At 30.2% G+C, this 23,968-nt stretch overlaps 1 protein-coding gene across 1 annotated transcript in view; it reads left to right on the forward strand.

Annotated features, from left to right (window-relative positions):
• Positions 1-212: 212 nt before the first annotated feature.
• Positions 213-23,968, forward strand: part of LOC129220192 (nucleolar protein 6-like) — a 75,271-nt gene continuing 51,515 nt past the window's right edge. The window contains exons 1-9 of the mRNA XM_054854555.1: positions 213-301; positions 3,264-3,439; positions 4,969-5,085; positions 7,806-7,982; positions 10,071-10,239; positions 13,375-13,494; positions 17,004-17,161; positions 17,828-17,948; positions 20,586-20,737. Coding sequence (XP_054710530.1) covers positions 3,275-3,439; positions 4,969-5,085; positions 7,806-7,982; positions 10,071-10,239; positions 13,375-13,494; positions 17,004-17,161; positions 17,828-17,948; positions 20,586-20,737 — 1,179 coding nt within the window. The 5' untranslated portion in view covers positions 213-301; positions 3,264-3,274. The remainder of the gene's footprint in view (positions 302-3,263; positions 3,440-4,968; positions 5,086-7,805; positions 7,983-10,070; positions 10,240-13,374; positions 13,495-17,003; positions 17,162-17,827; positions 17,949-20,585; positions 20,738-23,968) is intronic.

Below are 23,968 nucleotides of genomic sequence, written 5' to 3' on the forward strand. Positions count from 1 at the left end.
GCCACCAGGGAAAGCTCTCAGAAACCTCAAAACAAACGAGATTCTACACTGAAACAATAAACAAAAATTGATTTAGTCATTCAAATTTAGTAATCGCTTCGGTTCTTGAGTATTTTACATCCAAATTCCGTTAATATGGTAAACTGTGATAAACTTGCAAGTCAAACAAGCCTCTTTTGTTTTACTTGAGTCAGCTGTTTTTACAGCTCAACACAGCTCATAAGCAATGCACGTTTTCTTCTTATTTATTTTTCGATTTTCGGTTTCTCGGGGCTGTTATGAAAATATTTTAAAGCTCTTGGTAAGTTTTGTGAAGTACTTGTTCACTTAATTTTTATTTGTGTTTGTTATTTTTTTGGAAAATACCGCCCTTCAACACCAAGCTCAATTAATTTAAGACTTGAACAAGTGTTTGAAAAGTAAAACGTAAAAAACAACGTTAAAAATTGAATTTCTTTCTGATATATTCAAGTTTTTACAGCGAAGAATTGCAGCCGTGTTCTGGCAGTTTTTTTCTTCATGAAATGTTCATCATAAAATACGTGAAGCAATCAAAAAATTCATTTATACAGAAAAAAAGTAAACAGTTAAAAAATAAAAAACGTAAAAGATACCGAAAAAAAAATTTAATGTTAAAAAAAAGTTATCTGTCATGTGACTAAAGGAAAACTAATAATATGTTCCAAATGGGCTCAGTTAACTATCTTTGGAAAATTCTTTAATTAAATGTTTCAGGAATGATAGCATTCAAAACAATATCAAAATATAAAATTTCAATTCGATGAGTAAGCAAATCAAAACGCTTACCTTCTTTATCTTTATGCTATACTTCCTGTCGGTTCTTTTCTAGGTCAATAGGCGTGTTAATTCTAGCTGAAAACTTAGACTCATAATAATCAGAGGGCTGGAAAAAGGAGTTGACAAAACTTCTGTTACCTAAACAAAATTACTATTTTACATTTATGTACAAATAAGAATATTGGTTTGAAGCATAACTTGAATCTGATAAAAGTTCGAGCTCAAGTGGATCTATGAGGAAAAAGGGGGAGAGAAGATAGAGTGTTTGCCACAAAAAGCAATTTAAAGAATAATCGATCATTATTACTGTACAGAAACTTTTAAAGTTAATTTGGTGCATTGTACCGTCAAGGCACATGAGAAGACTCCAATCCTGTTACAACAGTCCACTCACCACACAATGCAATGGATCACAGGAAAAGAACAAAACTGATGACAAGCCGTCGCAAAATGAAATCGGTAATCATGATTGCTCAAAATGCACCAAATTAGTAGTGAAAAAAAACATGAAATTGTACACATATTTTTAGGTTCCTTCTGACCTGGTTTTTCAATGCAGAAAAAATGAGCTTGTGGAAATTTATCACATATCTAAAAACTATAAGCTCATGTCTTTTTACTTTAAAGAAGAAATTCCTTGCAATATCAAAAGGTGTATAAACTTTATGCATTTTTAGCATTGATTGTTTTAATTACCGAACATACTTGTCTATGAGTTGCGTTTGGTACAGAAAAAAAAATGGTTATTAGTTAAGGGGACAACTTATATACAATGCAAAATTTCCAAAAATTTTCCTCCAGCAATTGAAGAGAAAGAACACTCCAAAATAAACGATTTATTAATTTTAACCCTTTTAAATAGATGCTAAAGTAAATATTCATTCTTTGTGTTATTAGTTTACATGGTCTGACTAAAATAAAGGTTAATTAGTTACTGTAAAAGACCGACTACACGAAAGTGTAGGAAATGCCATGTGTGCATGCAAATTTTCTTGATAGTTGGTCCTGTGGAAACAGGGTTGGCTTTCTGCCAGCAAAAACTAGTTTTTGCCGTGCCAGTGGCAGAAACTGGTTATAACCGGTAAAAACCGGCAGAAACTGGCAAAAACTAAAAGCGTCTTTAATAACTAAAGTAATTATTAAATGATATTTGTTAAAGTTAACTAAAAAATGAAACTTTATTTAATCATTTTAAAAAATAAAATCCTATGCTAGTGTCCTTGATTTAGTTCAGAAAAGGAACTTTTCAATTGCAGATGCTCCAAAAATTTGGATTAATATAACAAAGGACAAGAAATAATACGGGTGCTCAGGAAATAGGAGTGACATACAAAATTAAAGAGGCATCACTGATTGTAATTTGCTTGCTTATATACTTCATCTAAATTGTTTGTGATGAAATTATTCTGTGCTTCAAGAAAATGTCAGAATTTTACTTGCCAATATTAACGTAGATTTTGTCGCTATGTCACAGCTTTATAAAATAAATTGGCCCTATTTCTCAAAACTTATTTTTCCCGTCAAATTTTTACCATTACCCCAGTTACTACATGGTGGACCAGTTTAGAAAAATATACAATAGATGAAAGTTTCACAATCATTGCTTGTTTCTTGATGCATTGTCTACTAGCTCTTCTGTAGCAAGAATATTCTAAAATTTCTTGTTTGTGCACATTAAATTGAGAAACTGTTTAGAGTTTAGAAAACACCTTTTCTAAGAGGCAACTGCAGGGTTAAAACAATGTCACATTTAAGTTTTAGCTGTGAAGATATTGTAATTAAAGTGTGCATTGGGGTTAACAACTAATTATGTTTTTCCATGCATTTTCTATTGTATGTCAAAAATTAATTTTTTGTCATTTTGTGAGTTTTTGCCAGTTTCTGCTGCAAATGTGGCAGAAAGTGGTTTTTGCCATGCCGGTTTTAACCGGTTTCTACCAGTGGTTTTAACCACCTCGGCAGAAACTTGCCAACCCTGTGTGGAAATGAATGCTCCTTTTTAAAAAAATTAATATTATGTGCTGCAGCACAAATTTTTATTCATATTATCTCAAAATAAAAACAACAAATAACAAAAATTGCGCCACGAAAAACAAGAGTAATAAAACTATCTGAAGCTGTTTTTTTTTTTTTTTTTTTTTTTATAATTCTGAATATAAAATAAACAATAAGAAGTTGAATTCTAAAAATTTGTGTCTTTAGGTCATGATTATATTTTTATATTCATGTGAGAATGAAATTTTTCGTTTATTTTCAAATGAACATAGATTTATTGAAATTTGAATATTTGTGCCAAAATCTTATTTTTTAGTGGAGTTAAAAGTATTTATTTTTGTGTTGTGTCAAGTATTCTTGTGAAAAATTAATTTTAGACTCTTGCGAAAACTTTTCTCTGAAAGCTGGTAACCAGACCAGTGCTTCTATGTAAAACTCAACGTATGTATACATTATTTTGTCTTGTTTAGTGTTAAAAATAATGGCTCTGGGTGATGTGGATGCCAAGCCTGCGAAGAGGAGAAAGCATGCGCTTTCATCAAACAAGAAGAAGAAGAAAAGAATGGGTTCCACCCCGACCGCAGAAGAGTTGGAAAGTCTGCAAGAAGTTGAAAATTCTTACCATTCTGGACTTTTCAAAATGCAGGTAATGTGGTTTGTGGTATATCAAAATGTTTTAAAGTGTGAAGTACAAGTTGGCAAAATACTCTAAGTCAGCGTTTTTTAAATTGCGTTCTGCGGAGCCCCAGGGTCTCATGGAGATCACTCAAGGGTTCTACAAAACCTTCAGTCTTTTTTTTTTTTTTTTCAAAATGCTCAAATTAGTCACTTAAAAATAAGGTTTGGGTGAAGCGTTCAATAAATATATTTTTCAAATGAAATTTATATTTATTTCCATTGTAACTATTCCATTGAAACTATGAGGCAATTTAAATGATGAATGTTTTCAATTGGCATGGAATTTCATGTTGGCACTTTTGACACTTGCAACGTACATGTATGTATGCTCTCAATATTTAAAGAAACTTTGTGTTGAGTTTGAGATAACTTTATTTACGTCAATAAATCTTGTTTTTGAAAAAATCATATAAGACCTTTTATCGCAAATAAACCATTCCTAGACTGTTGCTCTAAAACTATACTGTTGAGGAAAAAATACGGGGGTTCCACGAATAAAGTTGACACACAAAAGGGTTCCACATGTCAAAGTTATTAAGAAACGCTGCTCTAAGTATTACGGTAGAGTCTGGAAAATCTGAGGTAATTGGGGCTCACCGTACCTCGGATTACTGAAAACTGGGGTTATCCAGAATCTTCTTTGTGATTAAAACTTTGAGGCTCTGAGGCCATAAAGACATTCCCTTCTTACTTCATTGCATAATGAAAATGAAGTACTGCCTTTACGTTCTCATTATGTATTTATGTGTGTGAACTTGTGTCTTGTATGACCCTAAAAAATGCACTCAGACTGCCTCTGAATCCACTTTGAAGAGTATTGTGATGACATTTGTATGTATGTGCATGCGTATGTACGTATCTCGCATAACACAAAAGTTTTTCTTCGTAGAAGCATAATACAACTTATACCACGTCAAGTTAAGCAACTCCGTTTTTGATTGCAATCGAATATTCGAAAATTAATGCTCACTTGTTCTTTGAGGTAGCAATCTTTATTTAAAGTTCATTTATTTATTTATTTATTTATATTTATTTTTGCATCAAGTTGTTTGCATATATTATTAATCCATCTCCATTAATCAATGAATGTTTAAAAGCCACTTAGCGTGTGTTATTGAAATCGACTTTTTAATGTATTTTTTCTTACTTTATTGTATGTAGTTACGGAAATTTTACAAAAGCAAAACAGTTTGATCTTTGGATTCATGCAAATCATATTTTTAACTTTTAAAAAATACCTAAAAATATGAACAAAGAGCCTTGGATTTTTGAGACTCTACTATATTTGATAATGAAATAATTCATAATCTCTCCACTTTATATGGATACTTCAAACTTTTTTGGTGAACTTGTTAATTTTGATTCTATTCTTTTTAGGTAAGGCGAGTTCCGGTAGCTTATATAACTTTTTTTTTCTTTTTGCAATTTAAAATTATTACATAAATACTTATTGGATTACCTACAAAACTATTGCTTTTAATATTTCATGAATTTCAGATTGATGAACTTTTCAAAGAAATGAAATTTGAAGCTTCCAAGAAGAAGAAAATTGAAAAATGGCTGCAGAAATTAGAAAATACTTTGATACAACTACCTGAAAGTGAAGAATGCTTGGTACGTCTAGATTATTAAGTTTATGTTCTAGTTTCATGGCATTGTTTGCTTTCAAACTTATAATGCATAAGTTGTTTGCTAATGTGTTTCCATAGAAGTTTCAAGGGAGGTACCATAACACCTTTCTCACTTTTAACTGTGTTCTAATCTTTGTTGCCCATTTTGCTTATCATATGTGAATTTGAGTTTTGAATTCCTATAACAAATTCATCAATTCTGTATTTTTTTTGCAAATCTTCCTGCATGTCTCATTGTTTTTGAACATTAAATTTTTCTTCCTTGATCTTGTTAAGTCATTTTATATTCGTGGAAATGCATTTCAGAGGATAAAGTTTCGGAAAAATAAGTCACTGGTCTAATGTGCCACTAACTAAAAAATTTCACCCATCCATACACACTCTTAATGGTCTATTGTTGCAACCGAATTTTAAATAATGAAAAATGAAAGAAAAAAAGATAAATATTTAAAATAAAATGATAAATGAAGTCGATAAAGTTTTCTGAGTGACTGGGGAAGAGAAAAAACATCAACAAGAGGCATCTTATATATGTGTTGTTTTTGACGGAAGGCAACAAAGTGGCGAAGACTATTTGTCATAATGCTGTTTAAATTTCTTAACCTTATCTTTTTTTTCTTCTTGCAACTGGATTAATGAACTTTAAAATGCAGCATTTTTAGTTCCCTGTTCCTCTTTTTTTTTTTCCTGTTATATTCATGTTATAACTGTTCATCTGCCGTCTTTACTAATAATAAAGCTGAAAGTCTCTCTGTCTGTCAGGATCTCTGTGACGCACATAGCACCTAGACCATTCGGCCGATTTTCATGAAATTTGGCACAAAGTTAGTTTGTAGCATGGGAGTGTGCACCTCAAAGCGATTTTTCTAAAATTCGATGTGGTTCTTTTTCTCTTCCAATTTTACGCACAAAATTATCATAAGATGGACGAGTAAATTACGAAATTATCATAAAGTGGAACCGTAACATAAGCACAAGCCAATTGGCGAGATACGAAATTATCATAACGTGGAACCGTAACATGGTTACAACCCAATTGGTGAGAAAATTCACCATACATTATTTGTAAATATACAGGCAAACCAAAAGAACTTTTAATTTTTTCTATAACGGGCAAAGCCATGCGGGTACCACTAGTCAAAAATAAAAAAGAGAAAAATTTGCAAAGAGAAACCAAGCATTGTAAATAAAGGTGCCAACTTTTGCACAACAGTTCCAAAAGATGCTTAAATTTTTTGAATGGAAAACAGGAATATGACTTCACTGGTCCCATGGGCCACTAATATTTATATTTTGCTGGTCAACCGAATGTTTTTCAAGTTCCGCACCAGCGTACCACTGTTAAATTTGGGCCCTGAATTTTTAAAATAATTAATGCAACAGTTCACTTATTCAAATGTTAATTTAAGCAGAAGATATATAAACAACTTGTGATATTAAGCAGTAAGTTATCATCCTTAATCCACTTAATCCATGGCCTAGGTAAAACTACATGCAATATATCAGCAGCCTGATTATGGCATCAAAAGGCAATCGGTCTAGAATAGTGAATAACCAAGCTGAAAGCCATCTGATTGAAGCTGAGAGGGCCAACAAACTGGTAGCTAAAGTAATTTAGCACACCAGCACGAAGCCACCAACTTACAATCAAGAATTCAACTCGCCAATTGAAGGCGAAGCTTGGGTATTGAGCAGTAGGTTATTGCCCTTAAGCCAGGGCTAAAGCTAAATTTACTTAACTTGTTGGCACTCAGCTTCAGTGAGACGACACCTTCCCCCCAGTTATAACCAGGGTGTGGGTAATTTCGTGAACTTGTAATGTAACACAAAAGCATTGCCTAATATTAGCCCTAAACCTGTGCCTAATTGTCTCTTTTGTGTCTGTTTTTATATCCTACACCAAAGGGAATAAACTAAACAAAGAGCACTATATCTTACTCAAACTGAATAATAATCATTTTTTCGTTATTGTCAATCAAGGTTCGCCGATATATATCAGTCAATATATATCATGATATGTATCATGATATATATCTGATGTTTATTTTGAAAATATCATGATATTTTGATATTTATTTTTTCAACTCTGGTATTTTGAATATAAAAATTATATTAACTATACTAATGTTGTTCATTAATTATTAAAAATAACTAAAAAGTTATGTATTATATTTTTATTATGTATTAATACATCATTAATGTAAAAAAGTAATATAATATTCTTTTCTTATTATATATTTATAAAAAAAAGAAATATAACAATTTCAATTCATGTTAAAAGTTCCTAATTAAATATTAAACGTTGGTCAGAAAAAGAAAAAAATGTCTTATGACTGTGCACCGACCAATGCATATTTTTTATTTCTGAATCATATAAAAATATAAAACTAGCTAACAGAATAAAAATGAGTAAAAGAGCTAATGCTAAATTAACTCCTCAAATTAATAAAAATGTTAAATGAAATACTAAGTATAAATAATGAAAGAAACCTTAATTTTAAGTCTACATACTGTAATAACAATATAAGAAAATAAAGAGAGATTTGAGGATGCATTTACGATTTTGAAGACTTTAATTTGTGCTGATTGAAAATATCAAATAAATATCAAAATATCGGATATTTTCAAAAATATGATATTTTAGATCTAGATTTTAATATGTGTATTGTAGTAATTTTTATTTTGTATGCATTATTTTTTCAGATTAAGGATTTTTCAACCCGTAGTCGTGTCGTTATTCCAATCATCCAAGTGCCCGACAGCGTCAAAGGCACATTTAAATTCGTGCCACCGACTTCAGTGAAGAGAATTGGTAGTTACTTATTGGACTCTATTTGTTCACCAAATCCTGTAATTGATATTGCAGTGGAAATTCCAAAAGTATGATTTTATTCTTAGATTAAAATTACAAATTGTTTGTGTATTATTTCTTTATTATATGGGGGCCTAGAGATCAAATATCTAAAAAGATATCGAACTGAAAGCTGCCATATTTTGTGTACAGCTTATAGAGTCAAAATATTTTTGCACAAGAGTTTAAAATATCATTACAATTATTTTATTTTTTATTATTTTCTTTTATTTATATTTTTCTTTCTTTACTTATTTCTTTCAATAACATAATTAATGTTTTTTTTTTTTTCAAACTTTGTGAAAGTGTGCACTTAAGAGTCAAAATATTTGACACATGAGTTAAAGAGATTATTACAATTATTATTATTTATTTTTCTTTATTTCATTATTTAATTCTTCCAAAGTAGAATTAATGCCAGCTTATTGTTTTGCCATAGCCATTCAAAAATCTCGATCCAGTTCCATCCAAGTTAATTTTGGCCAGCATCATTTGCCAAATTTTGTTCTATACTTATCAAAGATATATTTCACAATTATTTTAACACAATTTAATTTTTTTTAAATATACAGGCGTCCCTCGTATAGCACGGTACTTCTGCAACACAATTTCGATATTACACGATACTAAATTTGCGATTATTATAACACGGTTTCGATATTACACAGTACAAAACTTGATTTTGAATAGTACACGGTTTTGATGTAACCCAAATTTTAAAAGAAGGAATTTCATTTTTGTTCAATACACACTGTTAAAAAATGTATGATAATCACTGTAATAAGTTTTTACTTTGCTTTTATGAAACTTTAACAAAAAATTGTCTGTCTTCGGCTCTTTCCCCGTATAACACTAACTTTTAACTTTTAAATACATATATTATTTTTCTCATCAGTGTTCTAAAAGCAAAAAGATGAATATTATTTTGTTTCCGATGCATTGTAAGAAAATAACATTAGGATTAAACATAAGCTAAATTTGGCAAACGATAAATAATAAATGTAGTCAAAACAAAATATGAAATAAAATAAATACAATAATGCTATTTATTTTATTTTACATTTTGTTTTGTTGTTGTTGCTCAGACAAACTTTATTGCTATAGTATAGCTCAGATATTTTTTTTCTTATAGAGTGCATTTTGTTCTTAACAAAGAGAGTTGATAAAGTTTTTTCTTGTGCATAACAGTTTTAATTTGAGTTGTGTAAAATAATTAACTTTTATAATTTATAACAACTCTTATTTCTATATCAGTGGGTCTTTGTATGTCCTGCTAGCCAGTTTTCGTTTGTGTATTCTATTCAGCTGAAATTTCAGCAGTTGTATGATTTGCACCTTATAACTTGGTTTCTATACAACATGGTACACATTCCTTGATTTACATTATTTCAAGGTCTCGTTTGAATACATTGAATATGACACGATTTCGATGTAACACGGAACATGGTTTCGATACATGGTACACATTGACGTGATTTATGATATGTACATGATTAGTAAGGTTAAAAAATAAGTAAATAATGTATTTATATAAAAAAGTCTCATATAACACGGTTTCAATATTACATGGAACAAATTAACCGTATTATACGAGGGATACATGCACGCACCCCTGTATATGTTATTTTATTATGACATGTAAATGTGGGAAATTTAAGATGCGCTTATAAGCAAGTAAGATCTAGTTTTATATATATATTTTAAATAATTAAAAAATAACTATTTGTTTGCTAGTGTTTTAAATGATAAACAAAGCACAAAAACTGGCTTAAAATATGGGTTTATTGTTTTTTAATGATTTTTCTATAAAATACTGAACAAGTCCACAAAACTTTGAAATGTCCCTCAAAATCAACACCGATTCTCCTTAAGTTATTTTTCTAAGTTTTGCAACCCAGAACAACGCAAATGTTCTGAAATTCAATGTATAGAATCATAACCAGGTCTAAATAGAATCTTATTTAGTTGTGTAGTTAGTACAAGTGTAGTACAACTATTAGTCTTGTATTATGGTGTACAGTAAGCTGTTCAACTTGGTTTAAAAGGTAGTGATCTTTTGCAAGTTTTTCACGTTATATAGGGAGTCAGTGTTCATTTTCTCCTTTTTGTAACTGTAGGCATGCTGGCAGAAATTGGATTTCTTGAATCATCGTTACTTGCGCAAACGGGCATTTTATTTAGCCTGCATTGCTGATGCGTTGACAAGCTCAAACTTAGTAAGGGATATGAAGTTTACATATCAGAATGACTGCTACTTGAAGCCAGTCTTATTGCTCACTCCAGCTGGTAAGTTTCATAGTACTATTCCTGTAAATCATTTTGTAAGTCTTTTATGTACTTTTTTTATTGATGTTATATGCATTAAAATTTTTACGAACACCTAACTTCATTTCAACTGTTGGTGTGTTTGTATCAGAGTTCGCCGATATATATCATGCAAGGTTGGCTTTCTGCCGGCAGAAACTAGTTTTTGCCGTGCCAATGGCAGAAACTGGTTATAACCGGTAAAAACCGGCAGAAACTGGCAAAAACTTGAAAATGTCTTTAATAACTCAAGTAATTAGTAAATGATATTTGTTTAAGTAAACTAAAAAATTAAACATTATTTAATCATTTAATAAAATAAAATCCCATGCTAGTGCCCTTGATTTAGTTCAGAAAGGGAACTTTCCAACTGCGGAGGCTAGTAGTATTTGGATTAAATTAACAAAGGATAAAAAATCATACAAGGGTGCTTAGGAAAGAGGTGTGACATAGAGAATTAAACAGGCATTACTGATTGTAATTTACTCTCTTATATGCTTTCTCTAAATTGTTTGTGATTGAAATTGTCATGTGCTTCAAGAAGAAAGTGCCAGAATTTTACTTGCCTAAATGTTGTACCTAATGTCACAGCTTTGCAAAACAAATTGGCCCCATTTCTCAAAACTTATTTTTCCAGTCAAATTTTTACCACAACCCCAGTTTCTACATAGTGGACCAGTTATACAATAGAAGAGAGTTTCACGAACATTGCTTGCTCCTTGATGCATTGTCTGCTAGCTCTTCTGTTTTAAGGATATTCTAAAATTTCTTATTTGTGTGTAGTAAATTGAGAACCTGTTTAGATTTTTGAAACCACCTTTTCTAAGAGGCAATTGTAGGGTCCAAACAATGTAACATTTGATTTTGAACTGTGATAATTTTGTAATAAAATTACAGTGCTTTGGTTAACAATTAATTTTTTTTTCCATGCATTTTCTGTTGTATATCAAGAATTAATTTTTCATTTTGTGAGTTTTTGCCAGTTTCTGCCGCAAAGTGGCAGAAAGTGGTTTCTGCCATGCCAGTTTTAACCGGCTTCTACCAGTGGTTTTAACCGCCTCGGCAGAAACTTGCCAACCCTGATATCATGATATTTTGATATTTTTTTTTACTTATGTATTTTGAATGTAAAAATTATATTAATCATTGTAGTATTGTTCATTTATTATTAAAAATCAGCAAAAAGTTGTGTTCTATATTTTTGTGAAATAAAATGAATATAAAAGAATATAATATTCATTTTTATTTTATATTCATAAAATTATAAGTAATGTAAAAATTTTATTTCATATTAAAAGTGCCTAGTTAAATATTAAACGTTGATCAGAAAAAAATAAACTGTCAGATGACTGTGCACCGACTAATGCATTTTCTATTTTTAAATCATGTAACTGTGTAAAAGTAGCTAACAGGAAAAATGAGTAAAACAGCTAATGCTAAATGAACTCTTATTAAAGTTGATAAAAATGTAAAATGAAATATTAGACATAAATAATGAAAGAAACCTTTATTTTAAGTCTGCATATTGTAATAATAATAGTATAAGAAAATAAAAAAAGATTTAAGGATGCATTCACTGTTTTGACGTTTTTAGTTTGTGCTGCTTGAAAATATTTCGGATATTTTCAAGGGAACCCTGGTATGTATAGTTTTCAAATTTTCATTACATTTTCATCATTTAATGTTGAGATCAGATTTTCGAAACATGAAATACAAACTCTTGTCTAGAAAAATTGACTTACATTTAATTATTATTTTCAGCCACATTTTTTATTTATTCTTTCTCATTGACACTTAATATGTTTCAGTAAAATTTGAGATTGATTTTCTTATTTGTTTATTATATTGATGCTTTTGTGCAATTTGAAGCATTTTTAAAAACATTTCATACAAAAAAGTTAATTTTTCTTTTCTATCAATATAATATGAATCACTTAAAAATTAAGAAGAATCGGTGCTCCCCCCCCCCCCCCACACACACCCTTGAAAAGACAGATAAATTCATTTTTCTAGTAAAAGTCTGAAAACTTTCCTAAATAAAACAAGCTAATTTTTTAAAATGAGTATTTTTTCTTTTTCCTCCTGAAACTTAGTGTAAAAGGTCTTGATATTTTTTTTCTCTTGTGCAAGTGTTTGAATCTGCAAAACTTCAACTGTTGTATAAAAATTTAATTAAGACTGACTAATATGAACTCTGTTTTAGTAGTATCTTTACCCTTTGGCAAAGTTCAACTTAGCCAAAGGGAAAACCGGAAAAGTACTTACATAATTTAATTTTTAAATAAATTTTGCTTAATTAACAATCCCTCTTCCCAGTATTGTTACTTAGACACGTGTCAGTTGTAGCTGAGCTGTTTTCTAATTCCTTTCTATTTCTTGAAAACTTTGATAGTGAATTTAATGATACTGTGGCCTCTTGAATGCGAGTTTCATTGTTGAAACTTGTGGGTTACTTCATAACCGTATTATATGAGGGATACACATACACAACCCTGTATATGTTATTTTATTATGATATGTAAATGTGAGAAATTTAAGATGCGCTTATAAGCAAAGTAAGATCTATTTTTATATATTTTTTAATAATTAAGAAATAACTATTTGTATGCTACTGTTTTAAATGATAAACAAAGCACAAAAACTGACTTAAGATATGGGGTTATTGTATTACCAGTAAAAAAATTAAGTCACCGGATCGAGTTCAGCCTTGTCACGATAAAGCATTTCCCTGCACATCAAATATTACCTAAACATATTATATCAAATTATCATGCCGTGGGGCGAGTTTCATTGTTGAAACTTGTGGGTTACTTCATTAACCGTATTATATGAGGGATACACATACACACCCCTATATATGTTATTTTATTATGATATGTAAATGTATGAAATTTAAGATTCGCTTATAAACAATCACCAAACAGGTAATTGCTGCGTTCAAATGCACATAGAAGCAAATTTTCACCTGTCATACCATGACGGGCGACTTTCTAGTTATTTTATATTTGTGTTTGATTAAGAAAAAGTATATTTAAGTGATGTAATGCCTGTATTGCCCATGTAGTCATTAGAAATTATACAATTTGGTAGTAAATTTTCTAATTGAAATCTTTCTAGGTATAGCAAGTGTGACTGTGTCTTTGACGGCTTTTCCTGATGAGAATGCATTTAAAATAAGTAGATTCGTTCCTGCCAGGAATAATGTTCGATCATCGTGGTTGATGGACACTGCCGAAGGCGAGTATAATTGTTATCAGATTTTACCGGCTCACCTCTTCTAGTTAACCTTTTTAAATGTGTTTTAACCCCCCCCCCCCCCAAATGAACTTGATGCTGTAGCATTTTTCATTTTGTGACTAAAGATTTTGATTTTATTTAGCTTGTCATCAAAAGTAATAATTTCCATAAATTACTACTTTTGATGTAGTAATTATCATCGAAAATAGTTGTAATTTTAATTCAGTTTTTCATAATGTATAAATTATATTTACTAGTAGCACTTTATATTTTCAAGCAACTAAACTATTTTTACAGCAAATTACCACTGTGTCAACTAACTATTTTTCATTTGTTTTTTTTATCGATATTTATTTATGTATTTCTTTTTGGTCATGATTGTAATGTATTTAGAAGTGCTTTGTTCTTTTTTTTTAGCAAAAGCTAGTTTTAGCATTTAAAATAACAAAATAAACAGTATGAGAATGTCAATCTTCTTTTCTGCCTCTGACTTTCAACCACTAACAAACACCGGCGGTTTTCAAAGAACTGGTCCAGTGTTCTTTGAAACTTTTTTGAGACGATAAATATGAGGATTCCATTTCAAAAGAACAATAAAATTAAAAAGTTATTTTTTGCCTTTGTTCCTAACTTTGTTTCATCATGCAAATTACATATTTGGAAATCGTTTTGTATCAAAGAAAAATTAAGGGAACAAAAATATTTTATTCTTTTTAAAAAGAATTGCTCGAAAATTGTGTAGTTTGAAACTAATTTGGAGGAAGGTACCCAAGATCTTTGACACTTATGTTCTTCAAGTACTACGTTCCCTGTATAGGTGTGTATTTATTTTATGCATCATTATTTCATTAAGTTGTGTTTGGAGTGTGATTCTCTTTTTTTTTTTTCTTTTGTGAAAATTGAAAACAATTTTCTCATTGTGGATAAATATTGTGGCGCTCAGAAATCCCACCAATTTCGCTACCTTTACATAAGTTGGATTGATTTCAGGCAAATACAGTCGAATACCGATAACTCAAATTCATAGAATCCCAAACTCTTGAGACTGTAGTGGAAACTTCCCATAACTCGACGGTTTTAGCCAGTCCCTTGGGACTTCGAGTTATCGAGAGTTGACTGTAAGTAAAACTCCTATTTTTGCTGGCAAAAAACCAATCCAAATTATGCCTCCTTCTCAATCAAAATTGCTCGAATGTAATTTGTCTGAACCGGTTTTCGCATTGATGTTTCAACAATACATGTATGAATATTAATTGCATAAAACGCTTTCATAATAGATAACTCGAGGACTTGAACATTAGCCCAAATTTCTTTATAGTTCGTTACCTCCGCATGAAAGATTTTAAACCCTCCCCGAGATTATTTTCTGGTTACGACCCTGCAACCAGTCTTGCATAATATAGACGAACGCACGAACAGCGTTCGCAGAAAATTTTTGGCTCTGCAGAAATTTTTTTAAAACTGCTAACGTTAATTTAAAAAAAAATTTAAATAAATCCCTGTAAATTTCTGTTGAAGCCTTTTTTTTTGAAGAAATTTTAAAGCACTTGTGTGAAAAAAAAAATGGTTTTGGCAATTTTTCTTCTGTTGGTGAAAAATAAAGCATAAACAATATGTTATTATAAAAAAAAATATTAAATGATTTAAAGCACTTTTTTGTCTCTTTCATATTTGAATATAAATTTAATTCTTTATTCAAGGGTGAGTTAGGCAAAATAATTATTTGCAGAAAATTTTCCAGTTAGGATTTGTGTTCGCAGAAAGCTTTCCATTTTATCTAAGTCTGCCTGCAACATTTTAATACTTTTTATACAGACCAGGAGCCAAACAACCCCTGATCCACTTCCTTCAGGAGCTTTGATTTGCAATAGGAACTTAAGGGGTTTGTGACCGCTAGTTTAATGTGCACCTGTCACTATTAGAGTAGAGAAGAGTGTTGTACCTTGTGACACTTTTCATATTTTAATTTTTAATGTCAATTATTTCAATCAAATTTAAAATCTATAAGTCACATTAAAATTCCCCAATCCATTTCTCTGCAATGTATTTTTTAGAATTCAGACAGTTTGAAAATAAAATATTGCCAGCCATTTAAATTATGAATTCCAAACTGTCCCAAGGTACCACATCCTATTGTACCTTGGGACAGATCTTGTTGTACCATGGGAACTCTTCATGATTTAGGAAACAGCCACATACTTAGCATTAAAAAACAGAAAAAAAATTTTTTTTTTCAAGATAGTACAGTAGAGTCTCGAAAATCCGAGTCCCAAAAGTCCGAGGTTTCGCTCAATTCGAGATGTTTGGTTGACAATTTTAGGGTATCCTTTTTACAGACGAAAAATACTTTAATCTGAAAATGGAAATATTTTGTAATGTAGAACTTTCCTAACAACATACAATAAGGTAATAACATGATGTTGAAAGGTTTATGTCAATAACAGTCGCCAAGAAATATTCATTGACTGTTAGAGATGGAGAAAGTAAGAAGTTGGTCTATTCAAAAAATAACTTGAAATCAAAACATTGTTTTGCCTCAAAGAACGAACAAACATCTCTTTTAGAATATCCGATTGCAATTAAAAAGGGAAGTGCAAAACTTGGCGCTGTAAGATTCATATGTACGAAATTTTCTCCTTCTATGTCTAACTTTTTGTATTATGTGGCGTACATACAGAACGCTCAAACTTTATTCAAGGACGATCAAAGGGCATTTTTTGGATTCCTGCAAACTTACACACAAGCACGTGCAGACATCAAGAAAAAAAACAATCAAAACTCGTTTAGGGTCAATTAAAACATAAATTTATCTTGAAATTTGAGTGATATATTTTTCAAGGAGACAGTATTTCCTTTTCATAGCGGAAGAAGTAAACAGTGCATGTCCTTATGTAGTCCATAGAATTTTTCGGATAATACGAGTTTTCAGTAATCCGAGGTGGCGTGAGCTCCAATTACCTCGGATTTTCGAGACTCTACTGTAAATTAAATCATGAATAATAAATAATGAATTATATATAATGAATTATTTTTCTAACATTAAATGTGTTTAAAAGACTACATCAGATTAGAGCATTTTTCACATTCCCGAACGTAATTGTTGAGTACCTTGCATCTGTTGTACCTTGAGACGTGTCCTAAGGTACAATATGCTTGACTGTTTCGAAGTACAACCACCACGTCTTGTAAGAAAAACTAAAATGGTGGTCAATCTAGATGCACTATTATTATTTTCTCATTAACAAAGTATTTAAAGTACTTCTCTTTCACGACAAAATTAAATTCAGTTGATTTGTTTTACAAATGAAGACAAAAAATGACATAAAAATGAAGAAAAATATTTACTTTGGAGTCATGAAATTTTGTTTCTCTCACAAAATCATCCAACCTTTTGCCCACAAGCTTCGTAACAAATTGTGCTACCCCGTTCTGTCAAGATAAAATGTATTAATTTCTGAATAACCCTATATTATTTTTGACTGTACTGATTTTAATATTTTATTATATAGATGAAGACATTCCGAATCCTCAATACAATGCGCTGATTTTAGCTGACATTCTACTGCCAAAACTACAGCAGTTTCTCACAGAATCCATTTCTGCACCAATCGTAAAAGATGGACTTCTCTTGCTTAAATTGTGGTGCTATCAAAGAGGTTTTCTGAAAGTAAGTATTTTCAATTTGAACAAGTCTACCTGGTTGTGATCCAAGATTAATATAATTTCACCCTTTAGACATTGGAATAATGTAGAAATCACTCAAATAATTGGAAAATGGTCAGAAAGCATTCTACACAGCACAATTTTCTAATCAAACATTATTTTAGGAAGTCGAAAATAATGTAAGATTTATATTTTAAGAAAGAAAAATTTTTGTTTCTCTCTTCAAATGTATTCTTATCCTAATATAAGCAGAACATAAATGATTTCTTTTGGTGCTATTATATTTTTATTTATGTATTTACTATTTATTTTATTTATTTATTTTTAAATTTATTTATTTATTTGTATCTAAAAAAAAATATTTCTAAGAGTGACTAACCTCTATTATGGCCAATTTATCTTCAAGAATGTGAAGTGCAGCCGCCCTAGAGAAGTTTCACTGTTTTAATTCAAATAATTTCATCAATAACCTATTTTCGAGCACAAAAAAAATATTGATGTCTATCATGAAGACTGTCAGAGATTTTCTATTTATTTACTGTGTTCTGATCTGTTTATTTTATTTGTTGTTCTTTTGAATTTATCTTTTATGTTTTAGTTGATTACAATTTTCACATACAATGGCTAAAAAACTTAACTTTAGTAATTGTTTGCCTTTCAAAATTTTCAGGGCCGTGGACGTCTGAATGGGTTTATAGTAACACTGTTTCTTGCTTATTTGCTCAAGAAGGAAAAAATTAATCAGTTTATGAATGCATATCAAGTCTTCCGGTGCACTCTCCTGGCTTTTAGTGAGTATTTGTCAATCTATATAAGTAAAACAAAGAATACGTATGTATTTATATGTATGTTTATATGTTTCTTATACAAATTCACAGCTGAAACCCGATCTCCGTCAAATTTGACAGGAAGGTACTTGTGCACCAAGAAGGAAAAGTAGAGGGGCTTTCAAATGCCAAAAACGATCCGAATCGTTCAAATTTCAATTTTAAGCCCGAAAATAGGATTAAATGTCTCTTTCTACCCAAAATAATTATCTCATCAGTTTGAATTTTTCGCCATTCGAAAACCCGTGAAAAATACACTTGAAATTGAATTATTTCCTTCGAATTTCCAAAAAAGAAAAAAAACAAGGTTGAAAAAATTTTAACTGGGAAAAAATTTATTAGCATTATTAAGTCTAATGGAATTCTAATTTCATATAGAAAAATTATCGTTTGTGCAATCTTATTTTAAATTAGCCTGAAATAAAACCATTCAGAAGGTTGCCACTTTTTTTTCTGGACAGTGACTAAAATTAAATTTTTTTTTGCTTTGAGGTAAAAATTTCTCCTTTTGATTATTTAAGTTGTGGTTTATCTTCTTTCTCTTTTTTTTTTAGCATTTTAGAGGGTTGCATCTAATTTATTCGGGAATTTTTGATTTGATGTTTTCTTTTTTTAAGAATGATTATTTTGACGGGAGGTTTTACGGTATTAGTTTTTTTTCTCTAATTCAAGCCTGATTGTTGAACACGCGTCACTTGACATAACTTTTATTTTTGATGTAGACCACGCAAAGGTGGAAACGCAGCTAGTGAAGAATAAATTAATTTGCATGATCTTATCGCTTTTAAGTTTATCAGCTATATTTTCCAAAAAGCGTTGTGTGCTAATTTTTACTTCAAAAGTTTTTGCTATTCTTGCTCGGGCTCAGTGTCACTAATGACGTATTACATATACATAGTGTAGAAATCCAAAAAAATTCTTATGGAAGAATTTAGCTGTTGGCTATTTTTATAAACTGTGTTGAATATAACTGAGCATACAGTTAATTATTTTCAAAATTAGAATGTTTATGTAAAAGATTCTGTTTGGGCCTCCACCCCAATTGTTTTCACACATTGTAAAGTTGTACTGATAATTGAATGGCTGTTTGTGTACACGCACTCTAAACAAACTAATTTTTTTTTTTTTTTTTTAAATATGTATTCCTTATTAAAGTCAGTATTAAACAAGACAAAGCTATTTCTGTTTATGATTAAGTAAAAATCTTAAAGCATTTTAGAGGACAATCCACTGATGAACTGCTGTTGTCATGTTTGAGATAATTATAAATATTGACCTCATGTACAGGAAGCAGTATTTACAGTAAAACCTCTCAATAAGGGACATTAAGGGGACTAGATACCTTGTCCCTAAAATAGAACTATCCTTTCTCTAGAGGTAGATAAATTAATGCATGCCGTCTATTTAACGCGGGTATAATTTCAGAATAAATACAAACTAATAAAATTCAAGTTCAATTGTGGAAAATGTTACATATATACTAAATTAATTTTAAAAAATTTAGAATCATTCAAATTGAAGAAGAAAATAAATATAATTTAATCAAAAGTTTGCTCCTTTCAACATATCAATTATTTTAATAATTAGAAGTTATTTTCCATATCCTGGATTAAAATGATTTTATTTATGAGGACTTGAAGTAAGTTTTTACAAATTCTTTTCTTTTGTGAGTACTAACCCTGCTTCCTTTTTAATCACCAATTTATCTTTTTGTACAACTATAAAATAATTTCAGTTTAGAAATCCTTCAAATCTTGTAATCACTTTTATGTATGAAATATTCAGTTGTAGCTTCTAATTTTGTTATTTACCCCCCCCCCCCTAATACTTTCTGATTTGTTAGGAAGCTTTTATCCAAACAATTTTTGAACCCTAAAAAGTAAATGATGAAGGCTAAATGATAGCAAAGTAAGCAATATTATTTTAGCTACAGAAAATAAAGGGCCATTCATTAATTACGTAAGGGTCCCGATTGGGAGGGGGGTTGGAAAATCTCTACGAACCCTTACTTTGGGGGGGGGGAGTCAAACATATTCTTACGTAATATTTTCCAAGTCGATATTTTACATTTCAAATCGTGCGGTCAAGTGATTTAACAGGGATTATTTTTCATTTGCGTCTGGAAGGTAAAAAACGTACAGGATGAGCTGTTTTTTATTGGTTTTACAAAGAATGAATAGCGTAAAATATAATAAAAGAATCGCACTATGTATTGCATGTTTTATGTTTAATTAGTATCACATCATATGCAAAAAAAATCAAAAAAACATTGTCTAGATTTTAACTTTTTAGTAAATATTTCTTTACACAAAAAGGTTTAGTTTAATGACAGAGAATTTAATAACAATACCAGTGACGTAAGTTTCATTGTTTTTATTATTTTGAAAAATGAAATGGAATCTTACCTAAGAATAAGGGGGAGGGGGTTGAAAAATCTTAGGTACCCTTACATATGGGGAGGGGGGGTCAAAAATTATTTTAAAAAACCTTACCTAATTAATGAATGGCCCCCTAAGCAAAGGATGATGCTAACGGGTATGTATTCATGCTGGAAATTTTAAATACTGTGCAGTAAAACAGTAACTGTTCTTAACTTCCCAGGAGATTTATTTGAAAACGGCATCACCTTGAATGATGATCCAAACAACCCTGTTCCATTTGTCAACTTTAAAGAAATGTACAAAGTAGTATTTATCGAAAGCTCTGGCTATCTGAATGTTTGTTCTTCTGTCAGCTTGGAAACTTTAGGAATGGTAAGTTACTTTGTTAAAAAAAAAATATTTTCTTTCATTTTTGTATTGCTCATTGTCTGGGTTTGCCGATATATATCATAATACGTATCACGATATATATCCGATATTTATTTTGAAAATATCATGATTATTTTCGATATTTCTTTTTCAACGGTATTTTCAATAAACAATTATATTAATCTTAAAAATGCTGTTCATTTATTATTTTTAAAAAAATCAAGTTATGTACTATATTTTTATGATGTATTAATACATCATTAATGGAGCAACGTAATTCTTTTTTGTTTAATATTCATAAAATTATCTTTTAACTATATTAAAAGTGCCTAATTAAATATTACATGTTGGTCAGAAAAAAAGAAATGTCTTATGACTGTGCAGTGACAGATGCAACTTTTTCATTTCTGAATCATATAACTCTAAAAGTAGCTAACAGAAGAAAAATGAGTAAAACAACTAATGCTAAATGAACTCCATTAAAATTGATAGAAATGTAAAATGAAACATTAGATATAAATAAGGAAAGAAACCTTAATTTTAAGTCTGCACATTGTAATAATAATTAAAAAGTAATTTGAGGATGCATTTACTATTTTAAAGACTTAAGTTTGTAAGTTAAATAAATACCTTTGTGCTGAACAGTAAAGTAAGAAAAAAACAACGTCAAAAAAGCTTGAATCAAAGTTATATTGTATCAAGAAATTTGAAAAAAAATTGATTAATAGATGGTTGCTTCAATTTCTATTTATCAATTTATTCAGCTCTAGGAACTTAGAACCTGATTTCAAAAATCTATTTCTTTTTTAGGATCTCACTACAAAAAGCAATGTTACGTATGTTTAATTAGATTAACTCAAGTAATACTGTGCTACTATTTCAAACTTCCCACAAAAACACGTTCTTTCTTTTCCTTGCAAAATTATGTTATCACATATTATTCCCCACTAAAAGATATGCTAAGAAAAGCTGAAAATGTGTTGTTACACTCAATAAAGTGCTTATCACCATGGCAAGCTCTCCCAATACTAATAGGTATTTTATTCTTTGTTTTGCACCAAGCAAAAAAAAAAGCATCTAAACACAGACATCCAAAAATTCAGATTGTAAGGTCAAGGTCCAATGGCCACTTTTAAACCTGAGAGACTCGGGAAGGTATAAACCAACTCCCAAATTTCGTGTATAAAATTGATGCCATTATATTTTAAAACTCAATCAAACTTTATTAACATCACACATAACGTTGTTACACCTTAAGAAATCATCGCTCAATTTAAACTACAAATGTATCGAAACAATCTTGTGCGTCTTTTACTTTTCAACAATGAAGTGTTGCCATTCGGCTGTTTGTGTAAAATGAAATAAATAAATATGTTTAACAATGAAAATACATTACAAATAGGGATGAGGTGTTGCCTTATATATTACTAGAGATGATCATTACGTGGAACATTATTGAGAAGAACAACTTAAACTAATTAATCTTATATAATTAAAAACTGAGCGTATGTATCTATGTAGTCATCTATGTCTGACTTACTTCTCCCAAACGGCAGTGAGCAGACCATCGAACGAGGTATTGATGGATTCATAATCTTCCCGTCTTTATGTTTGGCTATTTAACATAATCTTCGGATAATGATTAGCGGAGATATCAATTGAAAACTATTAATTATGACACTTAGATTTCGACATGAAATCCCTACTTTTCGAAAGCTTTCTTCCATTCAAATGATTATTCAGTGCTTCATCTCCACTTTCCGCAACAATGCTTTTATTAAAATTTGTAGCTTGAAGAAAATCATTGAGAAGAAAGATCTGTTCCCATTTTTGTTTCTTGAACACGTAAATGAACAAAGAAAATTGTTGCTTTTGTTTTATAGGCATTTTGTGTAATCGGGGGATTTAAAATACAGTGAAACCTGTGTAAGTTGACCACTTGTGGTGCAGTACTTTGGTGTTCAACTTAGACAGGTGGTCAACTTATGAAGGGGGTAATTTTTTTTTTTTCGTCATTTCTTGAACCATGCATTCATTTTTTGATTGATTGACACTTACTCTTTCTGTTCAACTCACTTTCATTGTTCGGCATTACTTTGAAATAATAATTTAAAATATTATTCCAATATTTTTAAAGATTATTTTCCCGGAATGACGCATAATGTCTCATGCAAATTTAAAATTTCAGTAAATTGATCAAAAAAAAAATCTTATTGTTTATGAAAAGTTACTCATTTGATATTAATAGTTCCTAAAAATTCATAGCTTCTCAAAAATTACAAATTTTTCTCATATACATTTATAACCCCATGATGATCTACTTTTCAACAAAATAACTCCTTATTTAAGTTGGCGCACTTATTAGTTTTAGAAATTCCACACGTGTCAGCTAATTTTCTCTGGCTTTCTCCCATTTTAATTAATTTTAATATTTCATACTTTTTATCAATCTCAAGTTCAAATAACTTTCTTTTTGAAGCCATTTTATGTAAAACTATAACACAAAGAGCAACAAGTTGGACTCGCATAAGTTAAAAAAAGCAGTTGAAAATGAAAATGTCGTATCTCTTAATCCCTTGCACCAGAAATACTGCAATGCAAGTAACTTTACTCTTTAGCACAATTCGATTGTTGCCACAAAATATTGCAACTGGAAAAAAATACTTTGTACTTTTCTATTGACACATGTTTTCATAAAGAAAAGCAAAATTGGGGAATAAAAGGGTTCTTAGTCGTTTTCCCATGTGGTTAAACTCAAAAGGAGGTTTAGTTATGATGCTGTTTCATTTAGTTTGTAAAATGCTGGTCTGGCATCAAAAATATTCTTGGAAAGCTATAAAAAAAATAATAAAATAATTTGCTAAGTAAAATTTTAAAAAATAAAACAAGTGGTCAACTTACAAAGGGCTTTTTACAATACTCCAAACCAAATTTGAGGTACATTAGTGGTCAAGATAGAAAGGTGGTCAAGTTACAGAGGTGGTCAAGTTACAGAGGTTTTCCTTCATTATATGAGATAGGATTAATTCCGTTCCTGACAAAAGCGGTCAACATAGACAGGTGGTCAACTTACAAAGGTGGTCAACTTTACAGGTTTTACTGTATTTACTTTTTGGTTATTTTTCCGCAATCTGTCGCAGAATTTCACTTTTTTTTTTTTTTTTTTTTGTTCAAGCCTGAGTGTTGAACACACATCACTTGACAAAGTTTTTATTATCAAGGTAGACCGTGCAA

Source organism: Uloborus diversus, chromosome 4, assembly GCF_026930045.1.
Source record: "Uloborus diversus isolate 005 chromosome 4, Udiv.v.3.1, whole genome shotgun sequence".
Lineage (NCBI taxonomy): Eukaryota > Metazoa > Arthropoda > Arachnida > Araneae > Uloboridae > Uloborus > Uloborus diversus.